Source organism: Nematostella vectensis, chromosome 3 (assembly GCF_932526225.1).
Source record: "Nematostella vectensis chromosome 3, jaNemVect1.1, whole genome shotgun sequence".
Taxonomy (NCBI): domain Eukaryota; kingdom Metazoa; phylum Cnidaria; class Anthozoa; order Actiniaria; family Edwardsiidae; genus Nematostella; species Nematostella vectensis.
The window spans coordinates 15,063,084-15,088,274 of NC_064036.1; the positions used below are offsets into that span (position 1 = coordinate 15,063,084).

At 38.8% G+C, this 25,191-nt stretch overlaps 2 protein-coding genes and 1 long non-coding RNA gene across 10 annotated transcripts in view; 2 read left to right on the top strand and 1 right to left on the bottom strand.

Annotated features, from left to right (window-relative positions):
• The window catches only part of LOC5522291 (DNA repair protein REV1), an 18,769-nt gene extending 16,210 nt beyond the window's left edge, over positions 1–2,559 (top strand). The window contains exons 11-13 of one of the 2 annotated variants that reach the window (XM_048724964.1): positions 13–172; positions 882–984; positions 1,761–2,559. In XM_048724964.1, the coding sequence (XP_048580921.1) occupies positions 13–172; positions 882–984; positions 1,761–1,890 (393 nt within the window). In that variant the 3' untranslated portion in view covers positions 1,891–2,559. The remainder of the gene's footprint in view (positions 1–12; positions 173–881; positions 985–1,760) is intronic. The other variant, XM_032367545.2, reaches the window with a different exon arrangement.
• On the bottom strand, positions 2,479–24,824 carry LOC5522290 (anoctamin-7). 7 transcript variants are annotated; one of them, XM_032367550.2, is made up of 26 exons: positions 24,563–24,824; positions 19,853–19,918; positions 17,793–17,859; positions 17,333–17,442; positions 15,961–16,068; positions 15,681–15,817; positions 14,626–14,683; positions 14,466–14,520; positions 14,310–14,365; positions 13,592–13,666; positions 13,087–13,151; positions 12,090–12,133; positions 11,906–12,002; positions 11,348–11,517; positions 10,555–10,637; positions 10,030–10,167; positions 9,383–9,541; positions 9,142–9,178; positions 8,919–9,030; positions 8,613–8,667; positions 7,928–8,025; positions 7,381–7,505; positions 6,635–6,840; positions 5,940–6,079; positions 5,687–5,777; positions 2,479–4,764 (listed from the first exon to the last, which is right to left on the bottom strand). In XM_032367550.2, the coding sequence occupies exons 1-26, from the start codon at positions 24,599–24,601 to the stop codon at positions 4,591–4,593; spliced, it is 2,565 nt and encodes an 854-aa protein (XP_032223441.1). In that variant the 5' UTR covers positions 24,602–24,824; the 3' UTR covers positions 2,479–4,590. The 7 variants fall into 7 exon arrangements, with proteins under 7 accessions (XP_032223441.1, XP_048580922.1, XP_032223444.1 ...); XM_048724965.1 differs by lacking the exons at positions 19,853–19,918; positions 24,563–24,824 and adding an exon at positions 21,033–21,313 and having other exon boundaries at positions 2,479–4,068; positions 4,620–4,764; XM_032367553.2 differs by lacking the exon at positions 19,853–19,918.
• LOC116604744 lies at positions 14,408–18,268 on the top strand. The gene is made up of 2 exons (XR_004291219.2): positions 14,408–15,082; positions 15,211–18,268. It is a non-coding gene; the product is annotated as an uncharacterized LOC116604744 (long non-coding RNA).
• Positions 24,825–25,191: the final 367 nt, after the last annotated feature.

Consider the following 25,191-nt stretch of genomic DNA (forward strand, 5'->3'; position numbering starts at 1 on the left):
AAACGTGAACAGGTCATCGAGGATAATACTATCCCTAGTCCTTCTCGAGTGGTTAGTCTCGGAGGGGCGATCACCCTAGCGGAAGTGAAAGCTACGATTCGCGAATGGACTTTGACACCAGGTAGAGAAACTGACCTTAGTATCAGGCGTTCGGGCCGGCTTCCTGTGATTGGTAAGAGTTATGACGTCACAGTTAGCCATCTCTGAGCTGCCTCTTCCCAGCCTCTCTTGCCTCACAATCAACCACAAGAGTCCCGAGCATAGCGCCTAGGGACTAGGCTTGGAGTATTAGTTTCTTTTTTATGCGTTATTTAGTAACAAATATTCTCATTTATGCGTGCGTCTGTCCTCTAATAGATGCACAGATGACGTAACAGCGTGTCATGAACAAAAAAGTACGAAACGAGACGCAGTCGAATTGCGTGTCTGTTGTTCATAACACGCTGTGGCGTTCTCTGTGCATCTATTAGATGACAGACGCACATACAATCTAGTTTTGGTGAGCGCGCGCGCATGCTGACGCCAAGCTTCCTCTAATAATACATGGACCCTTGACCAATCAGAGCGCGCGATCTACGAGTATTGTTGTATAACCTCTAACACATGGACCCTTGACCAATCAGAGCGCGCGATCTACGAGTATTGTTGTATAACCTCTAATAACACATGGACCCTTGACCAATCAGTGCGCGCGATTACGAGAATTGTTGTATACCCTCTAACACATGGACCCTTGACCAATCAGAGCGCGCGATCTACGAGTATTGTTGTATAACCTCTAATAACACATGGACCCTTGAACAATCAGAGCGCGCGATTTACGAGTGTCGTTATATGAAAGAAAACACATCCACTCAATATTTATATTTCCTTACATGTAGTGCCACTGGATGAGGACGTGGACGAAGTATCAAATTATCTTCTGCGGTTAATTGATGCGCGCAACCTCGAGCTCCTGTGGAATGTCATCAAATACATGTTGCGGTGAATACTAAGCTTCTACAACTTGCCTTGGTGTTAAGTGCATTCACCTACCTCCTCCCCCTCCAATATTGACGTGTCTTTACAAGGAACAGCGACTATTAGGCTAAATTCTGATAATAACCATGAATTTCCGTATAATTTGGCTTAAATGTGCCTCGTTTGCGACGCGCTCTTCGTGTTGGTTAGAAAACACGGTTTTCGTTGTGTAATCCGAGCTACTAAACCCGTGGCGCGCGAACAGTCACCGACGCACTAGTCGAAACGCGCCGTCTCATAAAAAATTCTACTTGCGTCGCGAACAAGGCACATTTAAGCCAAATTATAGGAAAATTCGTGGTTTATTATCAGAATTTAGCCTAACAATCGCTGTTCCAGCCGCCCTTGTCTTTATCTGTTTCTCTGCTTCTTTGATGGTCTGTTTGATGGTCAAGTTAGTGCCCCCTTCTCACCCCTTGAATATTGCCGTGCCTTTATCCCTTTCTCCGCTTATCTCATGGGCCATTTTATCTTGTTGTCAAGTCCATTCACCCTTCTTCCACCCTGCTGCTACCCCTTTCTTCGCTTCTCTAACGGTCCGTCTTACACTGTGGTCAATACCCTGTGGTCTTACCCTGTGGTACAATATTGCCGTGTGTTTATCTCTTTATCCGTTTCCGTAATTGTCCACCTAACCCTGTTTAAAGCGCGTTCACCATACTTCCAGCCTGCTGCCCACAAACAAGGGTGTTTGGTGCCGCTTTTTTCTTCCCTGATGTTCTATCTTACCATGTTATCAGATGCGTTCAACCCCGAGGGATGGAGGATTGGAGAGAGGCGTGTCAGGGCATCATAGACAAAGTCCAGACGAGTATCGTAGGGCAATATGGCAGCAGACTGCCCATTGAAAAAGTCGCCCTATTGATGTGATGTACTACTCCATCCTATCATTGTAGCAAAGTTCAGACTAGGGTGTCACAGGCCATCAGAATCACCCTGGAAAACGGGTACATGTGTACTTCAACCAATTAATAATTATTGAAATCCGAACATTTTAGCTTCCGGATATTTCGTCCCAGAAAGAGAAGTAAAATGTCGTACTAACAATAACCTCAGCAAATGTTTATATTATATTCTCCAAACTGTAAAAACTCTGATGATATTTGGTACTGTTGCTGGTTTTCTTTGTACTGCTGTCATCCTCTTTACTTTCAAGTCAGGTTAAGTCAGGTTCGATATCATCCGTTTTGCCGTCATTTTTTTTTTTATGTTTAAATAGATGGTTTTACGTCATGAAAAAGTAGGCGAGTATTTTCCCTTTTAATCGGTTTTGGTTGTTCAGGCCCGTGCTTATGGTACTAAGGCTTATTTGTCATCCCACCTTTTCCTAAGTAATTGCCTCTCCTACACCCTTGGTTAGATACACAAACGTCATCTGACTGATTTCTGAATTACTTTTTCCAAGAATCGTTAAAACGTCCAACCCCAACTTCTACACAAACATGGAAAACACTCAGATGAATAAATCCTTTTTCTCTTTATTAACCTTTAATGCAGTGTATTTGATAACTATCAATTAAAGTAATAGTTGCACTATAATAACAATTTCCTTATTCTGCTGTGGGGCTTTTTGAAACCCAATAAATAAGTGCTGTAATACCCTTGCACCAGACTTCCCCGGCCGACTTATGGCAAAACCTATTCCTAGAGAATATATGAATATACGTGACCACGACGCAGTCCTGTCGTAATCACCCTTGCGCACAATTATGCCTCCTAAACCGGCGAAACACAAGGTCGGATTGAGGATATGGGATGGAGGAAATTAGTGGCGGTTATATCTCCCCCTATGAAATCCTCCGGGACACTCAATATAAGCGTAGAGGGGTTCCCCCCCCCCCTCTCCCTTCCTCTTCACGCATTCGGTTATAGAGGTGGTTATATCTTATCCAATGAAATCCTCCGGGACATCCTCCCCTCCTCTTGAGAAACCCAATCCGACCCTGTTGTCTCTACTAATTGTTTAGCGGGTGTTATGGCAAGACTGTGCCCGTTGTAACCCCAGTGATAATAAGTAAGCGTTAGTTTCGCATGGTATGGTGGCTGGCTGAGATACTCAATACTTAGTAAAGAGCCATTGAATATTGAGCATTGTTGAGTTGGGTTATCTCTATCACAGCGTCCAATTTAAATTCCGTGCTCAAGCGTAATTACACGCAAACAATGAATCATTTGATATATCATTTGATATAAGCGTTGCATTCAATGCTTTATCTCAGGTTTTAATGGCCATCGGAATAGCCTTACATACATCAGGGTCAATCACAAAGCCGTGTTAAGACACACCACATTCGTGATTGACACGATGTACAAACGATAAAGCCATATTGGTTTAAAGGTCTCGAGGCGATTATAATGGCACCATTATTCGCCTTGGAATAAGATAGACGTAATTAATACCCGAATATGAGAAAAATATTCATGCTAATAATAATCTAATAATACACCACACATGCCTGTGGCTTTGTTTTCAATACCAATATTTTTAAAATTTGATTAAATTATCTATATAATCTTTTTCTTGTAATGATATCATTCCCAATACCAAAAGAGCATAGACAATATGTCCGAGAATTTTGCAAAGTTCTGTGAACAAACTACCTTTATTTTTGCAATTTGTATTCCAAGATCCTGCTTGAAAGTAAATTCGATGAGTGAAAAACAGAACAACAGAGACAGCACAAAGTATTAGTGTGAAAGTCGAATTAGTTAAGCTTGTTAGAGTTAGGTTAGGTTACATGGGATTAAAAGCAGATTTCCAAGTATGCATGACCCATCAGCCTATTGAATATGGAAACATCATTTAGCATACAAGGAGTTATCCACAAATCAAATACGAGAACATAACCAAGAAATCTTAACACGTTAACATTTTAAACTTTAACCACAACCACTATGTGCTGTTTTCTAGTTTAACTCTATTGGCCATGCGTCCATGTGCTGGTGTGGCGTTCCACAGTGAACTATACTAGTGCTGTGAGTGATAACATTGTCTTTAGGTGACGTGCGCCAGCGAGCATCATGCACAGCGTTACCACACTTCGGGTGCTACAAACATGCACAAATAACAAATACCGAAATCAAACAAATGGACAACACAAAAATAAAATGAGACAGAGATAAAAAAAAAAATAATAAAATTTAACAATTCAGTTATAACACAAATGTTCCACAAATACGGTTGCAATTACAACTCAAACTACACATTATCCCCTTATTATATCATACCATGTGCTCAACACAGAATAATTCATTATCATTTACATTATTTTTAAAAGTACCCCGATCATTATTATTTAAGAGTAAGAAAGTGCATTCATGAACTTTGTTTCTGGACCCTCGTGACAATAGATGCCAAGTCTCAATTTAATTCCTTATTTCCCCCACCGCCCTTTCGTCTTACCAGTAAGGTATAACTACACCAAAAACCGACCAGAACCTGGCATAAGGCTAAAGCAAAGATGAAACTTGCTGAAGATGGACAAGATCGATAAATCTTGTTTAGACATCTTGGACCCTCTCAAACAACTCGAGGTTACGCCCCAAATTATAAGTGACTACCCAGAGGAGTTAGGGTAGTTCGTCTTCAACTTCCTCACCACTTTCGCCAGATCCCATGAGGTTATGATGGTCTGCAAGAGCCTGCTTAGCCAAGTATGCCTCGCGTTTGATGATGATCTCCAGCTCTGTTGGAATGTCTGGAACCATCATGTCAATCAAGCGCATGACGAAGAACACGACGTGCTTATGAAAAACAACAACAACAAAATGTTAATCAAGCGCATGACGAAGAACACGACGTGCTTATGAAAAACAACAAAATGTTAATCAAGCGCATGACGAAGAACACGACGTGCTTATGAAAAACAACAAAATGTTAGTCAAGCGCATGACGAAGAACACGACGTGCTTATGAAAAACAACAAAATGTCAATCAAGCGCATGACGAAGAACACGACGTGCTTATGAAAAACAACAAATTGTCAATCAAGCGCATGACAAAGAACACGACGTGCTTATGAAAAACAACAAAATGTTAATCAAGCGCATGACGAAGAACACGACGTGCTTATGAAAAACAACAACAACAAAATGTCAATCAAGCGCATGACAAAGAACACGACGTGCTTATGAAAAACAACAAAATGTCAATCAAGCGCATGACGAAGAACACGACGTGCTCATGAAAAACAACAAAATGTAAATCAAGCGCATGACAAAGAACACGATGTGCTTATGAAAAACAACAACAACAAAAATTCAATCAAGCGCATGACAAAGAACACGATGTGCTTATGAAAAACAACAACAAAATGTCAATCAAGCGCATGACGAAGAACAAAATATGCTTTATGAAAAGCAACATCAACAAAATGTCAATCAAGCGCATGACCAAGGGAGCAATGTGCTTAGGATGAAAAACAACAAAATGTCAATCAAGCACATCACGAAGAACACGACGTGCTCGAATGACACAACAACAAAATGTCAACAAGCACCATATGCCGAAGAACATGATGTGTTTGAGATGAAAAAGAAAAAAATGTCAATCACGCACATAAGAGAGTATTGAGCTTACGAAAACCAACAACATGTCAATCAAGTCATGACAAAGAACACGATGGCCTTGAATAAAAACAAAAAACAAAACAAAAACAATGCGTACCTCAAACATGATGACAAATCCAAGACGCAGGGCGAGGAGATGCCAGTAGAATACCGTGAAGTGTCCCTCAGGATCGCGGAACTCTTGGTACCTATAGATAATCACACGCCATATCATAACCATCGAATATCACTTTACATCACTGAATCAATCACTGAATGAGATCACCGAACTCCTGAAACCAAACGAAAATAAAACCATCGTATACCGGCCCTTCGCCTATGCTCTTCATGGTCAAAGACTGAATGCATACCTGCACGGTTTGAGTGTGGTATTTCTCGGAGCCCAAGCCAATGTGTAGTTCGTGTATCCCTCAAGTGAAAAGTTTTCGGACACGGCGTATCGATACAACAGCTTGGGAAGGAAGGTGGACGTAAAAGCGATCAAGAACGCCTGATATGGAAAAAAAAAATAACGGAATTGCATCAGTATAATTAGCAATATGAAAGAAAAAAAATCCTTTGGGAATTTTCGATATGAAAAAGAAATGGTAAAGATGTGATTCAGTGTACTTTTAAAAGTCTAGACAAAACGATAAAAACAAATGCGACTTGCCCGCGTCACCCCTACAACTTCTTTCGTTGAGTGTAAATGTAGCCCACGACTTCGCTACGACACGAAAAAGTCGTAGGGTTTTATAACCATGGTGGATGCAAATAAAAAATAAAATGAAATGAAAGAAGAAAGCGCCCAAGACTAGTTTCAGCCGCCATTTTTTACTCCCGTACAATACCGATCGACTCAAAGAAACCATATCTATCGGCCAATTCAAGAAAGTAAACGAGAAATTCTCAATCAAATATCATTAATAAAGTACAGTCGTTAATCATGGATAAATATTTTAAAGTTTTCTTGCAAGTTAACAGCTGTATTTTCAATTTCTAACAACAACAAAGGAGTGGGCGATCGACATTCTTTAAGATATTAGCCTTCCTCTGTGGTACTCACGTTACTAATGACGGCGATCTTGGCCACGCTGTCCAGAATATTAAACCAGATACCGATATCCTGGGCTCGGTCCGCTATCGGACGTCGTACCTCACATACAAATTTGTCCGAGTCAATACGGATCTCGAAGATGTTGTTGGCCAGAGCAAAGAATGGAGCAAGTGGGAAAGCAGCCACGAAAATGGTGATGAAGCCAAATTGCAGGACTGCAAAACAACCATGCTATCAACTCGAGGTTAAGGTAAATGGTAAGACTACAGCCGAGCTGAGTCCGTGTGGAAACAATAAAAATAAAACAATTCACTTAGAGTTTAATGTTGTAACCTTCCTGGTCTGAGTAAAAGAAACTGCGGCTTTGCCAACTATTTTGCTCCGACGAGGGGCTAATAGAGATGGCTCTGTAGAGCAGTCATGGTCAAGCTATTAATGTTAACCCATCTCAAGATGGAAGTAATTCAAGTCATAAAACAACACAGTCAAAAACGCAACAATGACAGCAGCAAGACATGATACCAGGAGCGCTGACACGTGTACTCGTGGATAAGAACTGTCTAGCTCACACAGGCTACCATCTGCTAGGTTTATGGCACATTTTATATAGCTTCGGTGCTACGAGTGCTCTCTTGGTTGTCTAGTACCTAGTACAGTTATTATGGCCAGAATACCACCACTTCTAGAAGAGTACGACTTCTGGTCGAAGTGCTCTATCTAACAAATTAGGTATTAATTATCGCCACACGACTCACTCATCTCGAGGTACTCTTGGAAAAGACCCTCGTTCTCCACCAGTTCAAAGTCCTGCTCCCATCGCGGTTTAATCTCGTCCTTGGATGTTCCTCGCTTCTTTCTCTTAATCCATTGCTTCACCAACCTAAAAGAACACGTTATTCATCAGCACTGATTGCTTAGTTCCTCATTTTTCACCGGCGTAGCCAGGATTTTTAACGGGAAGGGGCCCAAATGGCCCTTTCAAGGCATTTTCTACTGTACTTTAGATAATGCCTAATATTGTATTTTTGTACTATATTTTTGGCTGCTTGAAGGGGGAAACCGCCCCCCTGGGCCACCCTCCTGGCTACGTCCATGGTAGGATTGAGGGTCAAAGCCGGAAACAATGAAATACATACTTTAAATTTAAAGTGACTTAGTAATAAACACCCAAAGTTTGACACTTTTTCCTTTGTGCTACACAGGCAAATGGAAGGATTTTACTATGCGCACGGGCGGATTTTAACATGATTGCATTTAGAATGAAGACAGAATCGACAGTACCGCTGTTGTTGGGGGACTTACGGAATGGCGATCTCCTGTACGTTGTTGATCATCTGTTTACCGACCATGATGATCACGAGCTGTTGGGCAAGCTCCATCAGGCACCCACCTGGGCTGCACTGTTATGTGAATAAACACAGCAAACACATTAAGGGATTACACAGTAAGGGAAATTCACACAGCAAACACAGGGATTGACTGTTAGGTGAATAAACACAGCAAACACATTAAGGGATTACACAGTTAGGGAAATTCTCACAGCAAACACATTAGAGGGATTGCACTGTTAGGCAAAACCACACAGCAAACACAGAGAGAGATTGCACTCTTAGGCATAATCACACAACGAATACATTAGAGAGGGATTCCATTGTTAGATGAATTCACACAGCGAACACATTAGTAAGGGATTGCACAATTAGACAAAACCATTTAGCGAACTTATTAGAGGGATTCCACAGATAGAAAAAAAATCACACAGCAAACTCATTATTAGAGGGCCTGCTCAGTTAGACAAAATTACAGCGAAGACATCTTAACAAGCGAACATAACATGGCTGCAAACCTAGACAAAATTACCAAGCACGAAAAAAGGTGCCGTGCATAACCCAGGAAACTGGATGTATGAATGCTAAGAGAATGAATTCGCCTTGTATTCATAAGGCTTAATTTCAGGCAGGTAATGTATCAGTATGAAAACACAAACCTCTTCCTGACGCAGTCCAAACAGTCTGCGATAGTGGCCGGGATAGCCTACGAGCCTGGAGAGAGAAGGTAAAACACATTAGAAACACTTTTTATATAAGTGAAGTATAATAGGCATTTATCTGGTGCTGGGATAAACTACGATCCTGGCGAGAGAGAATGTAAAACACGTTAAAGGCACTTCTATGACAGGTACTGGTATATGTCCTACACGACTGGAAGGAAGAAGGTAAAAACATATCAGCCACCTGTAGAACACGTACTGGGATACCGCCTACGGGCATGGGGAGGGAGATCTCTCACTCACTTTCCCTTGAAGAAGGCGACGTAGAAGATGGAAGAGTAGAAGTTAGCGAATTGGAACACAAATACTTTGAAGGTCAGACTATCTTCGTACTCTGTCTGTGTACGGTGCATCTCTGATGAGGGTAAACAGAAACAGAAGAGAAGATCATGTGGGGAATGTGGCTCGTTGATTTACGTTCGGATCTGCAAAATGCGCACATGCGAATGTCCATGCTTCTACTTACCCCAGTGTGTTAGAGCCAGGGCTACGCGCTCATAGACCTACGAGAGAGAAGAATCTTCTTAAGGTATGCCCAATAGGTTATAGGAAAGTCTTACACTAGTTCTTCAATTAAGAAAATATGCTGAACCCACCTATGTGGGAAGTGACATGCCCCTTCACTCCCCTTCTATATTAATGCTCCCACTGTTACATTATACCCCATGTATACCCCCCTACTTAGATAATAAATACATCGTGCCTACCCTGCTTAGTATCATGATGATGGTCAAGTTGACGAAGGCGCCGGTGGAGTTGGCAATTTGAAGTGCATAGGCCCTGGTAGAGGGGTTACGTGCGAGCGGTCTGTATACAAGCAACTTGTAGACGATAACACCAACCATGAATACCAACACCAGCGAGACCTGAAATCACAGACAACAAGGTCAACCACAGACGCCAAGGTCAACTAGACACGCCAAGGTCAACCAAAGACGCTAAGGTCAACCAAAGACGCTAAGGTCAAAGGAGTGTACCTTTTAGGAAAAAATATTTTTAAAGGGGCTTCTATCATTTGCTCATTTAGCTTACGCATAGCGTTTCTCGTGGGCCGTGCAAAAGAACTCATAATTCTCTTCTCCTACCAGGAGTATGACTAGGGAACCACGATGAAATTCTTCATGCCACCTTTGGTCTCCTTTCATTGCATAATGTTAAGCAAACCATGGCCGAAGAAAAACTCTGATCCGTTTTTCATCGGCACTTACAAATATACTCAAGGATCTCTCGGATCCAAGCCTTCAAAACACGTGAAACGATTATACTTTTTCAAGTCAGAGGCTTTAAGGGGACTTACAGTAGTGATTCAAATCATGGAATGTTTCTTGCTGAAAAGGTCGTATTTGAACCTTACCATGGTAAATACGATGGCGATACCGGAGAACAGACGCGGCTTACGCTTCTCGTCAGGGAAATGCGGCTCCAGGATCCCAGTGACGGGATTACGTTCTACTGTGGGAGCTAACGCTGCGAACGTGGGGCGGGGACGTTCCTAAAGTCACACAGACTAGTTATTTTGAATCTGTTTGGCCACACGTAAATAAGGACAGTATCTGATTACGGGTATTACGGATGAATATTAGGTACAATATCTCTTGTGTGAAATAGACTTCAGACACTATGAGTTTACAAACCTGGTTCCAGAGCCTCGAACGTTTCTCTATATTTAATGGCCAGCGAGGTTGAGACGAGGGCTACTAAATAGAGAGACGTTCGAGGCTCTGGAACCAGGGTATGAGTTTACAAGCAAAGAAACATTATTCAAACGTAAGGACTTTTAGCTTCAAGGCGGAATAACAAGCAACAAAAACGCTCAACGTTTTAATACCCTTCAAATCAATTTGTCTTCTCCCACAAATGGTAAAACTTCATTCCTTACCGCTTCCTCCTCGTATTCCAGCACATCCCAGTGATAGGCCAGTGTCACTTCCTTACGCTTCCAGTATTCCAGGAAGAAGCATGCTGAAAAGGCACCAGCAAGTCAATATCTTGATAATTCTAGGTTCGAAGGTTCAAAATAAACGTGAGCACGATACTGGTCACTATTACACGGAATCACCGACGAACGGTTATTTATTTCATTATTAGTATGTTTTTATTACAGTTTACCGGTTGGGACTAAAATACTGTTTTGTTACGTCAATAAAAGTGACAAGAGTTTTAAACAAGCATCATTTGGACACGGCTTTTGGCTATGTGAGTTATGCAAATCAATCCAACAGTGCTATAGTCTTGTGCAAACAGACCCAGCAAAGTTATACCACGCTCGGCTAGAGAAAAGCACTGTCAAGCACCAGCCAGGACCTCCCAACACGTTGTTCAAACAACGCCAGTATTGCTGGGACAATGTCCGTCAGCGTCTCCCTAGCAGTGCTGGCGCAATTTGCACAGCGCTTAATATCACAATATTTTAAAAGGCAGCAACTGTAAACAGAATAAAAAGTCTGTTTGTCCGACTTGCGGGACAACGTTTTGTTTTAAATATTTAAAACAAATATAACTTCGAATGCATTGTTTGATATTTTAGACATATAATTGAGCCGCTTTTATTGTAGGATGAATTGAATTTCACCATGATTCATATGCGGATTTGATTTGCTGCTGAAAATGAATATCTCCTTTGCAAAAGAAGCCACGCGCAACGCAATTCGGATCATCAGACTTTGACTTACACCAGAATGACACGAAGACGGCAAAGAAGACAGTGGAGGCGTTGTCGAACAAGTAGGCTATCTTGCCGGATTTGCAACTGATATGTAGATCCCAGTACTGACATCCTAGTTCTTCATCACACAAAGGACACATCCTGAATGTCCAGGGAGGGTTGTCACAAACTTCAAGTCTGCGCCATAGCAAATACAAAAAGACATTAGCCTAATAACAAGGATACATTAACCTAATCACAACAATACATTAAGCTTATTTCATCTTTTCTATGTGGATCAATTATAAATTTAAAATATTTACCGACTATGAAAATGACAATATGCAAAAATCAGGGCCAAAACAGAAGAGAGCGAAACGATTTTCCAGAGCGTTGACCGGCTTCCTTTTACAACAATAGTGATAAAGCTTGGGTAGAAGAAGTATGGTGGAATGGGTATGGCATAGACACTAAGAACAACTATACGCGTCTTTATGATAAATCATGAAGAAGCTAGCTTCTTAAAGAACCTAATCAGCAATACTTCTACCTTATAAGTGATTAGACGAACCACGCATGTACTTACGCTGGTTTGTTGTCTGAGCTGTTGATGGTCGCCACTCCATAGAGAAACACAAGGAGACCAAGAAAGGAAGGCATGATCAGCCATGCCGTGTATTGGCCTGGAAAACCCAACAGGAACCGGTGAGAACACAAAGGGGTAGGCATATATAACGGCTAGTGCTGGGATGCTAATGAATGCTCCTTACCTAGCCATGCAAAGTAGATACCAATTTTTTCCCCAAAGTAGTCCCTGAAACAAGAATAAGGTGAATATCAAGAGGAAAATGATCCACTCTGTGCAATTACCAGATAACATAACCGTGACCAATATATGTGATTTTTTGAAATATGTAATTTGAGGGGTCCAGTCTTGAAAAGCGTTATGGTTTCTAAGAAAGCGCTTTCCCACACACTTCCTAAGCTTGCAATTATTATTTGTTTTGATATTTGTGGCAAATATATATATCAAATCGTACAAAAATACGCAATAGAGCGTTACTCCACCAATTTTTGTTAAGCTTGTTTATCTGACTTTTTTCTTGTGTACTTTCGCATACTGTCTTGGATTAATCATGAAAGGGAGATGAACAGTGTGTAAGCACTAAAACATAATCTGTTTCTCAAGGTACGGTAATACGAGCAGCACAATCGTACAACCTTTGTGGTAGTATTGCTGCAAAAATGTCGTAAGTGAAGTTGCGCGTTTTACTATCGGCGAACCAACTTTTTTGTCGCGGCAATTTTTTTTTGATGCAAGTTGAAAAAGTTTGCTGCAAAAAGTAGAAGATGGTTCCACTTTTTGCAACAAAACTCGGAGATGTAGCCCGTGTATTAGTAAATCAACTAAACTTGTCTTGCAGCAAGAAGACGTCAAGCATACGCAAGCACTTCAATTAGCGTAAGTGATTGGTTGAACAAAAGTCTAACAATAGTGTCACGGAGAAAACCAGCAAGAACCAGTTTATTCTTTGCAAACAAATGTTTGTTCGCAGGAAGTAAAACGCACCACATCGCCTTCGAACTTTTTTTTGCAAATGCTGCCACAAAAGTTGTTTAATTTTGCTGCTCTTCACGTAGCTTCAGGCGCGCGGGGATTAAGAAGAAAAACAACTGGCGGTAGTGCCATAAAAAAGACCAACATCATTTCTCAAAAGCCTTGCAATTTGGCAAATGTGCTGAACAGAAAAATCCCATCACCGTTACCTGATGTGATCCAAAGGCTGGTACTTGAGCCATTTGCCCCATCGTCCCCAGTACTCCTTCAACACCTGGGAAACATATATCAAAAATGGTGAATATCCTTGCTGGTTAAGGTAACAATTCTGCACTTTGAAATCTAAAGCTGCACGAAACAGTGCGGGTATGTGAATGTCCAGCCAATATAAATTTTCTATCTCTGCGGGCATGGTAGGATTGATTGTAGACGAATGACAAACAAACACAATCTTCCAATTTTAGAGTGCTGGAGAAAAAATAAATAACAACTTGTATAAGTATGGAGAAAAAACGGTGACCACGTTTAAAAAAAGACTATGTTAAGGTTGGTTCTCACTATACTAGGACGCATGCGAAATGCCCTCAATAATCCGATTCTTACTGTAACGCAAGCGTAGGAGAAAGCGCAAAGCAACTGCTTCATTTTCCTGCGCATGTGTTGTGTCCTGCGAGACAAGTCTTTACAAATTTCGCGCTCTTTAATCATGCTGACCTGTCTTTTGTTGAGCTTGATTTCTTCCGGGCCGTGCGGCCCCTCGTTCCACTCCTTGGGTAGCTCTGCTGGTCCCTATTTGCGTTAAAAGTCAAGTAAAATTAAAGTTAAGTCTCCATGCGCTTCACATGACATCTTAGGTAACATCATGTGCAGGCCCGTCACCAGGATTTTTCTTGGGGGGGGGGGGGGGGGGGGGTAAGGACAAGGGATTTTTTTTTTTAATGCCTTTGCACTATCTCCACGGGACGTTTATTGCCGGATTTGGATACGTACCAGAGTGATCTACCTTATGCTTTATAGTTGTCTAAAAATAGAATACTTGTCTACAAATAGAACGTCCATTGGGAACCGAAAGTGGACCTTCGGCCGTTGTGTGTGTGTGTGTGTGTGTGTGGGGGGGGGGGGGGGGGGGGGGGGGGGGGGCAGCCACCCTGGGTTAGGGCCTGATGTGGTTGACTATTACTCGTCAGTATATAGACGGAGACTGCTTCAAACAGTTTAGACAGCAATCATGATCTTGAGTCATTGTGTACGGCTTGTCACTGTCACTTTACATTACAGGTTAGTCCGAGGTGTTCGTGACCTCCGGCTTAATTAACGTCTTTGTGAAGACGAAGGTTTCACAGTCCCCGATGGTCTAAGTTAGAGTTGTGGATATCACAAGATATCGTAGAATTCTAAGAATCGTAGAAATCTAGGAAAAGATTTGACTCACCACATGCAGCGGGTAACCGGCTTTGAAGACACCTTCCTCAACGAGTCGCTCGATTCCTTCAAATGAACGTATCACGTTAGACAACCAAAACAAGGGCTTAACCAAAAGCACAATACGCTTAAATCAATGTTCCTACGACTGGTTTAGCGTACGTACCGATCTCTCCCCTCTGTCGTTTGCCATAGGGCGCAGTCTCAAGAATCTCATAGGCCTGCAGAAGTGGGAGCCAATATTAGAACTCACAAAATTGTGAGAAATTGAAAATGGCAAAACATAGTCAAACAAATAACTAGCAAGACAAAACAAAAAACCTTACCACTCTTGTTCTCTCCACATCTGTGAAGTATGAATCTGGATCATCACTACCGATAAATCTGGAAAACACAACGACCATCATAAGCGAGTTTGTAAGTCAATCATACAAAATAATACAAAATATCAACTTCCAAAATGTGGTAAAAATAGATGCAAAGAACTAAAGCTTAATAAACATTGCGAACCAAACATTATTAACACAAAGTTTTCAAGCACCTAAAAGTGACAACATTCAATAATGAGCATTAATGTTTACGCTTGTATTAAAAAAAAGCTGTGTTTTTATATTGCGTTACAACTGCGTTACTGGCTTATGTAGTTGTGTGACACTAAGTCAATGATTTAGCAGTGATCCAGAGTTAGCTGTACGAGGCTTGAAATAATAGACAGGGAGTTCCTGACAGAGGTTAAAAAGCCATTGTTGTATGGAGATTAGCCGAAATCGGAAGACAATAAAGGTAATGGAATCTTATGTTTCATTTAAAAATGAATTGTAGCAGTCAAACAAAACGAAATTGTCTGTAACAAGCCGTTTTTCAACCATGTTTGATTTTATATCTGAATTGATACTCTCTGATTGTCAAAGGCTGGCGTTTCGCATCAGGAGGGCTGAACAAATGAACAAATATATTCTTTCCAAGTTTTTCGTGTGTTTGGCTTTGGAGCTTTTGAAGACCGTCACTTGAAGCTTTGTAGACTCGATACGTTTATGAGTTTCAACTCTCGCTTTGATAATCGCCATTTTGAGTCTAGTGGACATGTTTCGCTTTTGACACAGTAGAAAGACCACAGACAAGCTGTAGAACAACAAAGTGGTCTGCAAATAACGTGTTATGGGAAGAAGGAAATAAATCAACACATGGCTGCAGTTTTATGTTGAACGCCTATCTGAGAACGACGTTTCGAGCATAAGACTTATAAGTCTTTCTGCTTTCATACAACAATTCAATCGTGTTGGTTTATTTCACTTATGCTTTAATGTACTCTAGTTCGATTATCTTTCAGTTTGATTTTGGCACGAGTTATGTACGTAGTTATAATCTTCGCCAGCCTTACTTGTTTAGCTTATTGGCCTGGAAGGTACAAGTGAAGAAATCTGGAGGAGGGTTAGGAACTTCCTCTTTGAAGATGTTGGGCATGTGGAACTTTTCCAGCATCCGCTCCGACCAGTTCACTTTTCTGGTAGTACGAAGCTGTAGGTATGAAAAATAGACACCGTCAAAACGTAGGTGATTTTCTGTTGAACATCTTTTCATTTTTGTCTCTTTTCATGTTTGGGGTTTGTACCCCCCCTCCCTTTTTGGTCATGTGCCCGCCTTGACGTGTTAAGTCCTACCTCAAGGGGGGCCCTGAAGCTCAGTTCTTCGGCATAAAAAAGCAACACTTCCCATGGGACATGAATTTTTATGAAGTGTAGCTTCACTTTTTTGTCTTGGGTTATTTCCTAAAAGGGAACAATTAAAAAAAGGTGAGTTAGGGCCTACAATTCATAGATCCAACATGTCAATCACGCGCGCAAGAATAGCCAATCAGGAAAGAGATGACGCAATAACAGCCATGGGGTCCCACAAATGTCCCACAAAAAGTCGGCAATCGACGCAAAAAGATTGGTTTGAGATATTTTTCTGCGAATCTGGACAAGCAAAGTAAGGATCTTCCGGTCAGCGTAGAAAGTGATATTCCTGTTTTCTTTGGCCGGCCACTTTTAGTGTAGAGTTGGGACTCAAATTGCAGAAAAACACATAAATTTCTGCGAAGAAACGAAAAACAAAAAACAAACAAACCACATATACAAGAACAGTGTAAGTCCTACCATTAAAATTGTGTTTGATATTATCCTAGGTTACTTCAACTATAAATAAGAATGATAAGACTGTCATTTGTATTATTGCTGTAAATCTTGACATTTGCTGATAAAACTTGTAGTTAAAAGTCAGGCGTAAACAGCGAATTCGGCATTCTCTTCTACTTTTCCCCGCACTTAAATCACTGCAAGTTGACAAAATTAGGTTTGAAAGCACATAAACACATAGTACCTACCAAAGAGAGCACCACTTTACCTTATCATTTCCAAGTTTTCGTATTTCGAGCTGGATTCCGGTAGTTTCCATTCAACAACCAAACTTGTAGTTGTCTATTTCTACGCTTCTCTACAAGATTTTCACCAAACTTGGACCACAAATCAATTTCTATCATGTTAGGTGACCTTCTTTTATATCCCAAGTCGCAGGAAAACCCCTATAAGCGTCTATATTTTAGATAATCCCGAGCAGGATTCACAGACCTTAACTGACATGTAGTACAATTTGTGGGACTTTTGTGGGACATTTGGGTTGCACTTCGCTGGCTTCTATTTGCTGCTTTCTGATTGGTTATTTGTGCGCTCGTCGGGTCTATGAATAGCAAAGTGCCTTGTATACGGAGTCAGTTAGGGCCTACAGCGACCCTTACCCTAACCTAACCCAACAGCAAAGTGCTTGTATACACCTTTTTCATTAAACGTTGTCAGGGTAAATGGTGAATGGCAATTGTGAAAATGGCAGTTATAAGAACAATCACTGCTCATGGGTATAATTATTTGTAAGAATAAGAAATATAATTGCATAAGTTACCCACATTTTCCTACATTTAGTAGAAGTTTGTTGATAGCAGAACTGCCATTTAACAATTGACATATTAAAAAAAGGCAAAATACCAATTTTACAAACCTCCTCGAATTCAAGTTGGGACTTGGCAAGATTCTCCAAGAACTTCTGTCTGTATTCAATTGATTGAGGTGGAGGATCTTTTTCTCCCTCTTCATACACTAAAACAAAGTCTGAAACAAAAACATGCAAGGTCTTTATCAGTAATTTCCCTGTAGTCTAGAGTGGAACTGTGTAAAATTTTTTTATGGTGGAGATTTCCAGTCTCTGAATTTTTATGACACATCAAAATACAAAGGGAATATTAGCATTTGGAAATAGAATCATAGTGCAACAATGACAATGATACATTTACAGCGAAATATCTTTTAATGAGAACGCCATAGGAGTCAATGCTGTCTTCATGATGTATTGGTGTTATTATTAGGCAGGATAAAATCTAGAAAAATGCTTTGAGCTATGTATTTTTCATGGAACCTCGCTTCTCTGATAATGAACAGATGTTTCTTACAGCAGTTCTTACCGATTTGTCTTTTCCCATCTCTGAAGAAGCACCCCCTCTCTCCACTCATGTCCTCATCATCGACACTCTAAACGCAAAAATTGACAACAAAATTGAACAATTTAATAAACGATAACCATAGGAACAAAATGATAATATGAAATTTCAATTTTTGCACCAGCACTGTATAATAACCATGAACAGCAAAATTTGATTCAATTTATTATGTGCCATTTGCATTCGTCTTTTTAATATTTCATACAAGAGACATAAAACCATTCCATTTTATTCAATTTTCTGTTTCTTTTCGTTGTTTTATTTAATTTAATTTTTAAATCAATATCATTTCATTTATACATCAACACTTTTATAAGATGGTGAAATAAAGTAGTTCAATAGATGCTAAAGTTTACACAAGATATCATGTGGGGCTATTTTTTAATGTATGTAAACCATTACTACACCACACATGCAACAAGAGTGAGCTAGATGACAAATCGAAAAGGGAAAAGAAAAAGAATACTAACAGAGTTGCCCAAGTATTCGGGATCATCACCGTAAGGTTTACCACCCTGTCACAGTAAGCACACAAAGACGACAGTTTACAACACTTGAAGCTTCCACGTCCAATACGTCCTACTGACACTCCATTTAGTGACTCTTAGGTTGAATGAGTTTTTTTTAGTGTGTTATTTTGCAGTGGTTAGGATGGTGAGCATTAATGGTGATGGTGAGACTTAATAAAAACATGAAGCAACCCTGTTCTACACACATTAGACAATGTACCTTGTGACTCTTAGATTGAATGAGTGTTTTTAGTGCATTAGTTTCAGGGGTTAGCATTAAAACATGCGTGAAATGATGGCAAGTGGACTACTCAAAAAGAATAATGCATACCTGTCAACCACAGAAAATCTCAAGGCTAGAGAATTTTTTTGGGGGAGGGGTGGGGTATATTCATTTTTGGGGGGAGGGGTGGGTATAACCTCGAAAGCATTTGCCGTATAGAAAGCTCTCATGCACAAATCCACTTATAGATCTCACAAGGGTGTTAGATACAATGCGCTGCACAAGGGAATTATTGTTTTAAATATTTCAATAGAAAATAGGCAAAATGGCAATTTTCTATAGAATAATTTTTTGGAAGTGATAAAAATCGCTAAAAAGCAGGAGATTTGGTGCTCAACGCAGGAGAGTCGGAGAAGAGGTCCAAAACCTTGAGACTCCCTCCTAATGCGGGACAGTTGACAGGTATGATAATGTCAGCAGAAAAGAAAAACATGGCATAATAGATTTAAGTAGCAATATCCTTTTAGCAGTCATCACATGCCTAATAAGCCTGTGAATGACCTCTTAATTAATGCTCTTTTAATTAATTAACCACATCAGTATATTAACCAAATTAGTCTAAAAGTTATTGCTCATTTAAAGACTCTGTTAGTGCAAACTAACAAAAGTGATTAGGAATTGTTCATTTTGCTGTAACACAGTCTAAAAGATTACTTGGCCTTTGTCAAAAATGGGTTGGGTTGAACTATGCATAGCCATACAAGTTTTGGATATGAAATAACAAAACATGCTTTCTCAAGGTAAAATGTAAATAAAACAAAACACATTTAATAAATGTAGAAAGAAAATTCATTATGAAAGTCAAGACATTGTATGTATATGCATAGTTTTTCTTTGTCATTTAACTCAACTTTACCAAACAAAAGAATAGAACCAGGCCCATACCCAGGATATTTTTTTTGTGGAGGGGGTGCAAAATCTGAAAAAGTGGACCTAATTTTTCCAGGGAGGGAAGGGGGAGGGAGGGGTTTTTCTGATAAAAATTTAACCACCAAGGCTGCCTTTGAAACATGCCTTTGCAGTAACTCCACGGGACCAGAGGGATCTAGCTTATGATTCTTAGTTTTGTCTACAAATAGCACGTCTATTGAGAACCAAAAGTGGACTTTTGGCCCTTGTGGGGGGGGGGGGTGCCCCCCCTGGGTACAGGCCTGAGAACAACATGCAGTTTGCACATATGGAAAAGAATGAGACAGTGCAGGGACAGAGAAAGAGAAGGTAGCGTCAGAGACCTTGTAGATGTCATCACTGTATTTGGGATTGTAATTGGGGTCAAAAGTGTTATAAGAAGCCATTTCCTATAGAGGATGAAATAAGAACAATCCATTCATTAGAGAATTTGATGCATTTTACTATTGAAGCAAGATTAATTAAGATGGAACTTATCCGAGCCACATAATAATAACCCACACGGATAATGTTCAAATTTAACAAAGGGTGCTACAGAAATATTATTGAGTCTCAAAGGGGAGGATATCTCTTCAAAGCTTTTTTAATTGATAAGTTGTCTTGCACCTTTTTATAGCCCCACCCAAAAACACAAAAAAGAGAATAGGATGGGGTTTAACTGATTAAAATTGGTTTTCGTTAACAACAGATCCATTTCTGCAATTTTAAGTTTTAAAAGATTTAAAGAAATTTTTTTAAATTATTTTATCCAATATTTTTTTTAATGTTCAAAAATAGCTGTGTTCCAAGATGTCTGGTCTAGGTAAGAACAGTTAAAATCAGTTAAATTTAATAAAAAAAATAAATTTTAAAAGAAATTCCTCTAGACAATTTTTTCCACAAAATGAAAGATGTATTTTCTATATCCAGAAAAAAATATTGCTGTAATACATTATTTTACAAGATTAGTCACACCAGGAAAAATGAAATCGAACCATTAACCACATTTCAAAAAATTAGTAATTAGGGTATACATTAGTTCCCACTAAACATTTGGTAAATACTAATAAACTGTTTACTCTAGAATATCACTAGCACATTCTCGAGTTTTACACTACAGTTATGTAAAAGAGAAATTGATATATCTCTGCCTCCCTATGATACATACAGTAACATGACCCCAAAAAGATAATATAAACAATATGAAGACACAAAGGGTTAATCCCCCAGGTAGCAAGAGGATCTAAAATGTTCACGAAAAAGCTCTGCAAATAAAAGAAAAAAATGAAACTCCAAGACTTCATACAGTAGGTTGGCATGTCCTTACAGTAATAAAAAAATAAAATAAATTATAGGCCATGTTAATCAAATTATCTTTCACAATAATATAGAAAACAGCCTTGTCCTTGGCAGTTGTCACATAATAAATCAAGTTGTGCTGTTTTGTTAAAAAAATAAAATCAAAGACCTTTCTATAAGATTATTAGAGCTAGATCAGATTTTCTAAAGTATACATTTGTTTACCTGTATACCAAAAGCAACCCTTCCTCTTATAAAACCAGAAACAGCTCTTTTAAATTCAATTTTAACTTCCCCTCCATCACCTGGGGTTGCTTTCCCTTCTGCCTCTTCCATTTCAGATATTTTTAAGGGCAGGCGCTCCTTAAGTTTTCATTTTAAAACACTAGTTCTGATATTTGACAGAGAACACTTTAGTTTACCCAGGCTCTAACAGTGATGAAACAAACAGTGGATCCACATGCTTGGGTAAACAATGCCACATTATTTAACATGTAAACAAATGTAAAGCTTCTCTTACCTAGTTAAACTATTGTCATTAATTAACTTATTAAAGACAAAAAAAAATCAACTTAATAATAGCTTGTAATGGCACACTGGATTAATGAAATGACAAAATTGACCTCTTTCACAGATAACTGTCCATTTGAAAATGGTCATAAGAGGAAACAGGTACCAGAAACCTAGTTGACAACATTATTTTAACAACAACAATATTTCAAAACCTGTAGAAATTTTAATCAATATAAGCAACCAGCTTTAAGACTTCAGAGATAATTCTCAATTCAAAATATATAAATGAAAATGGAAAATAAAAGAAATAATGAAAAATGGAAAATAAATATTGGTATATCAAGTCAAGATATGCTTCAGGAAACACAACCTGTTTGCAAAGTTATAGGGGGTCTAAACAACACAATTCTACAAAGACTACCACCAATGTTCAACAATGCTTACATCATAATATATTTAAAAAAACACTTAAAAAGAGTCTAAATCAGTTTGCTATTGTCTAATAATATAGGGTGCAAAACAACACTTTATTAGCAGCTGTATCATAGCACAAAGCTACTTCAAGTCACAGTAGGTCTATCTAAAGTATTATAACTTAATTATTATAATTTTGTTGTTTTTCCTATAATAACAATCTCAATTGAGAAAGCCACTAATCTCTAAAAATATTTTATGGCTTTTGTGGGTTTTACACCTTATCCAATCTTAAGCTTTTTTGTACTCCCACACAGTAGGAAAAATAAATCATATAAAGCATCATGGTACTGTGTAAGTAAGTATAAGACTTGTAGATTATTTGGGTGACAATTTAATCGAGTATTAGGTGATAAAAGGATTTCATGTAACCTTTTAAATAATAACCCTTTCTTAATCAGTTGATATTAGACAGAAAAGTACTCTGAAAATATTCTGGAATCTAAAAATTATGAGTCTGAACACTATTTTGCTTGTTTCTATTGCGTATGGTAAAGGCATGTTCTTTTAAAGGTTCTGTTTTCGTCTATCAGCAAAACATTGAATGGGTTATCGGTTTCAAATTATTCAAATCTGGAGAGCATTTACAAATTGTCAGACTGTTTCAGTAAATATTTTTTTGTAGACGTGGGTGGATAATATTCATATCAGTAACAAAAAAATGTGCTTTTAAACAAAAAAGGTACATGGGACAGGGTCTAATTTTTCAATCAATCATTATTCTAATCTATTATCTATATTGTTATGAACTAACCATAACACCTTCTAACCAAACAGCACTGAATGGTAATTTTTCAAATTGTCATTGCAAACTGCCAATGTTGATAGGCAAATAGGCGTTCTAGAGCTGTGAGGTACCATGGGTTTTAATATATTTCTTCTGAATGGAGGAGAACATGGATCAATCATAAATAATCCATTTAAGGCCATCAATGTCTGGCCTTGGCATCAACTGAATCAATTAGATAATATGTACAACTTGGTATTATCTAATAATTATTAAATAATCTATTTGTTCTTACCTAGAATAAACAAATAGTTCTTTCCTGATTGGATTCCACACTTAATTTGTATTTTTTTTCATTCGAAGGGGGGTTAATTTGCATTTTGTCAATACTTACGATAGAATCGATTGCATATTATGGCCTCAATTATGCATTACTAAGATAAATGTTAAGAAAAAAAACATTAGTCAAAAGATATTGATTTGTCATACCTCCTAACTTAACCACAAAATGTTTCAATCGTTTTGTAGACAAAACGATTTTTTGTTGGTGATGCAACATTATTGTATATGGATTAAAATGCGAATAGGAAACATAAATACCAGCTAGATTCTAGTGTTGTCATATAGACACAAGAAAACTGAATCCATATAGCCCCTATTTTACTCCCCTATTCAATCGCGTAAAAAGTGTATTTCGACTTACAAATTACCATATATGCTCTACTCTACATCTCTATATCATATCGGCTAAAGATGAAAAATTAGGTTAACAACTAGATAAGAGCTGTCATTTTAGAGGATTTATTTTCAAAACATGATCGATTCCAAAGCAATTTCAATTTTGTTGTCAAATTAAAATAGAAAAGTAATGTTTCCTTTTACATGAAGCGATTTTTTTACACGAGCAAACTTCAGTCTTCAGACAAGAAAACGCATTATAGCACTCTCAAGTCTACGATATCTGATGATAAATTTACCGATTTCAATTTTCTTTGATTCTTATTTATTTAGTGTTGTTGTGTTATAAGTAATTATTATGCACAGGCCTCTCGCCGAAATAATCATAACGATTTTTGCTCTCGTTTCGGTGGATTCCAATGAACAAAATAATCATACTGCAAGGTATGAGTATATTTTTTCTAAAGAAACATCATTTGAATCTTGAAATATCCGGTCGGTTTTGCATTTACTGCAACGCCAACGCATTTTTTGCAAGCGCCTAGTTGCCACCCAGCTACGGGCTGAGCGAAGCTTGCATGAAATTTGATCTGGACCTTTACTTCTCGCGCCAAAAATTCGAAAAATATATTTCATGCGGTTGAAAACACCCTTACGAAATAGGGTGATTTATCTTAGTATAATAATAATAAAGGACCGTGGCTTTAAAACAAGTAGAGAAAATGCTATAGCAATTTAGATGAATTCAGAGCGACGCGACTTGGTATGAATTTTTAATCTATTCGAACGAACCAAAGCAAACATAATCCTTGATCTTACACTCACTACAAGTTCTAACATTCGGTATAGATTCTTTCCCAAAAATATAGATCCTTATAGTTTACATCTATCAAGCGAGGCCCGTAGAGATGGCTAGTTTATTACCAAAACACGATTCAAAATAAGGAATCACTTAAATTTCGTCGCTTAGAGAAACTGTAGAATACTTATTGAGATCTGCTATTATTGTTTAAATACAACTCGTGTACCAAAGAGCAAATATTACGCTAACCAACGAAAGTTCTAACCCTAGCGACTCAATCATTTGAAATCGGTACGAAAAATGGCTAGGTTGATGATTTTAATGCTAGTTTAAAAGGCTTAGTTGCAGCTTTTCCCTAACTCGCTCAGCCATATCAACGAAATTCATGAATCACTGCATCAAAAATTTAACTACGTTGGTCCGAATCTCGTGGTATATTTGACCAAAAAATGTCTAGAAATTAAAACGCAGACGTCTTGGAACACAGTTATGCAATATGGACTATTCTTCTGAAGTTAAAGAGAGAAAACTGGACCAGCACAATAAATTGATTATAAATACCAAGCTCTCGTTGGCGGCTAGTGGGTCTCTGTCATCCATGATTTGTCGCGGTTCCGTGAACTCAAAGCACTATATCTTGAAGAATATTTAGGCTTTGTGCGAGAAATTCCCAGCCATCTCAGGCCTACATAGCAGCAGATACATCTGTTAGCTTTAAACCTCCATCAGGAAAAAGATGAAAGAAAATGGAAGAAGACTGGCGGTGAATCACAAATCCGCCGCGCGAGTTGAGTTGAGGTCAAGTCAACACATGTAATGCACATGCGCAGGGCCATTCGGTACACCTGTTCTTGATTGGCAGCCATGGGAAATGGGTGGGGCTTAGTAATAGCAGGTGCATACGGGGAGAAAAATCGAAATCATTAGCTTTCCCCAATATAACATTCGCACGTCTTCATACAAATAGAGCTGCAAATATTGTTATTTTTGCGTTAATTTTACCTAGTATGCGTACCAACGTGAAGCCACTAGAATAATGCAATCTAGCTTTTATGATGGCTACAGAAAACACATCGCTTTGGCATATATCGTAGGTAGAAATTGCATATCGCTGGAGGCAGATTAGGGAGTTGCCTTAGTGCTAGTCTAGCTCATGTCTCTGAATATTGAGTTTACTTCTAATAACTCAA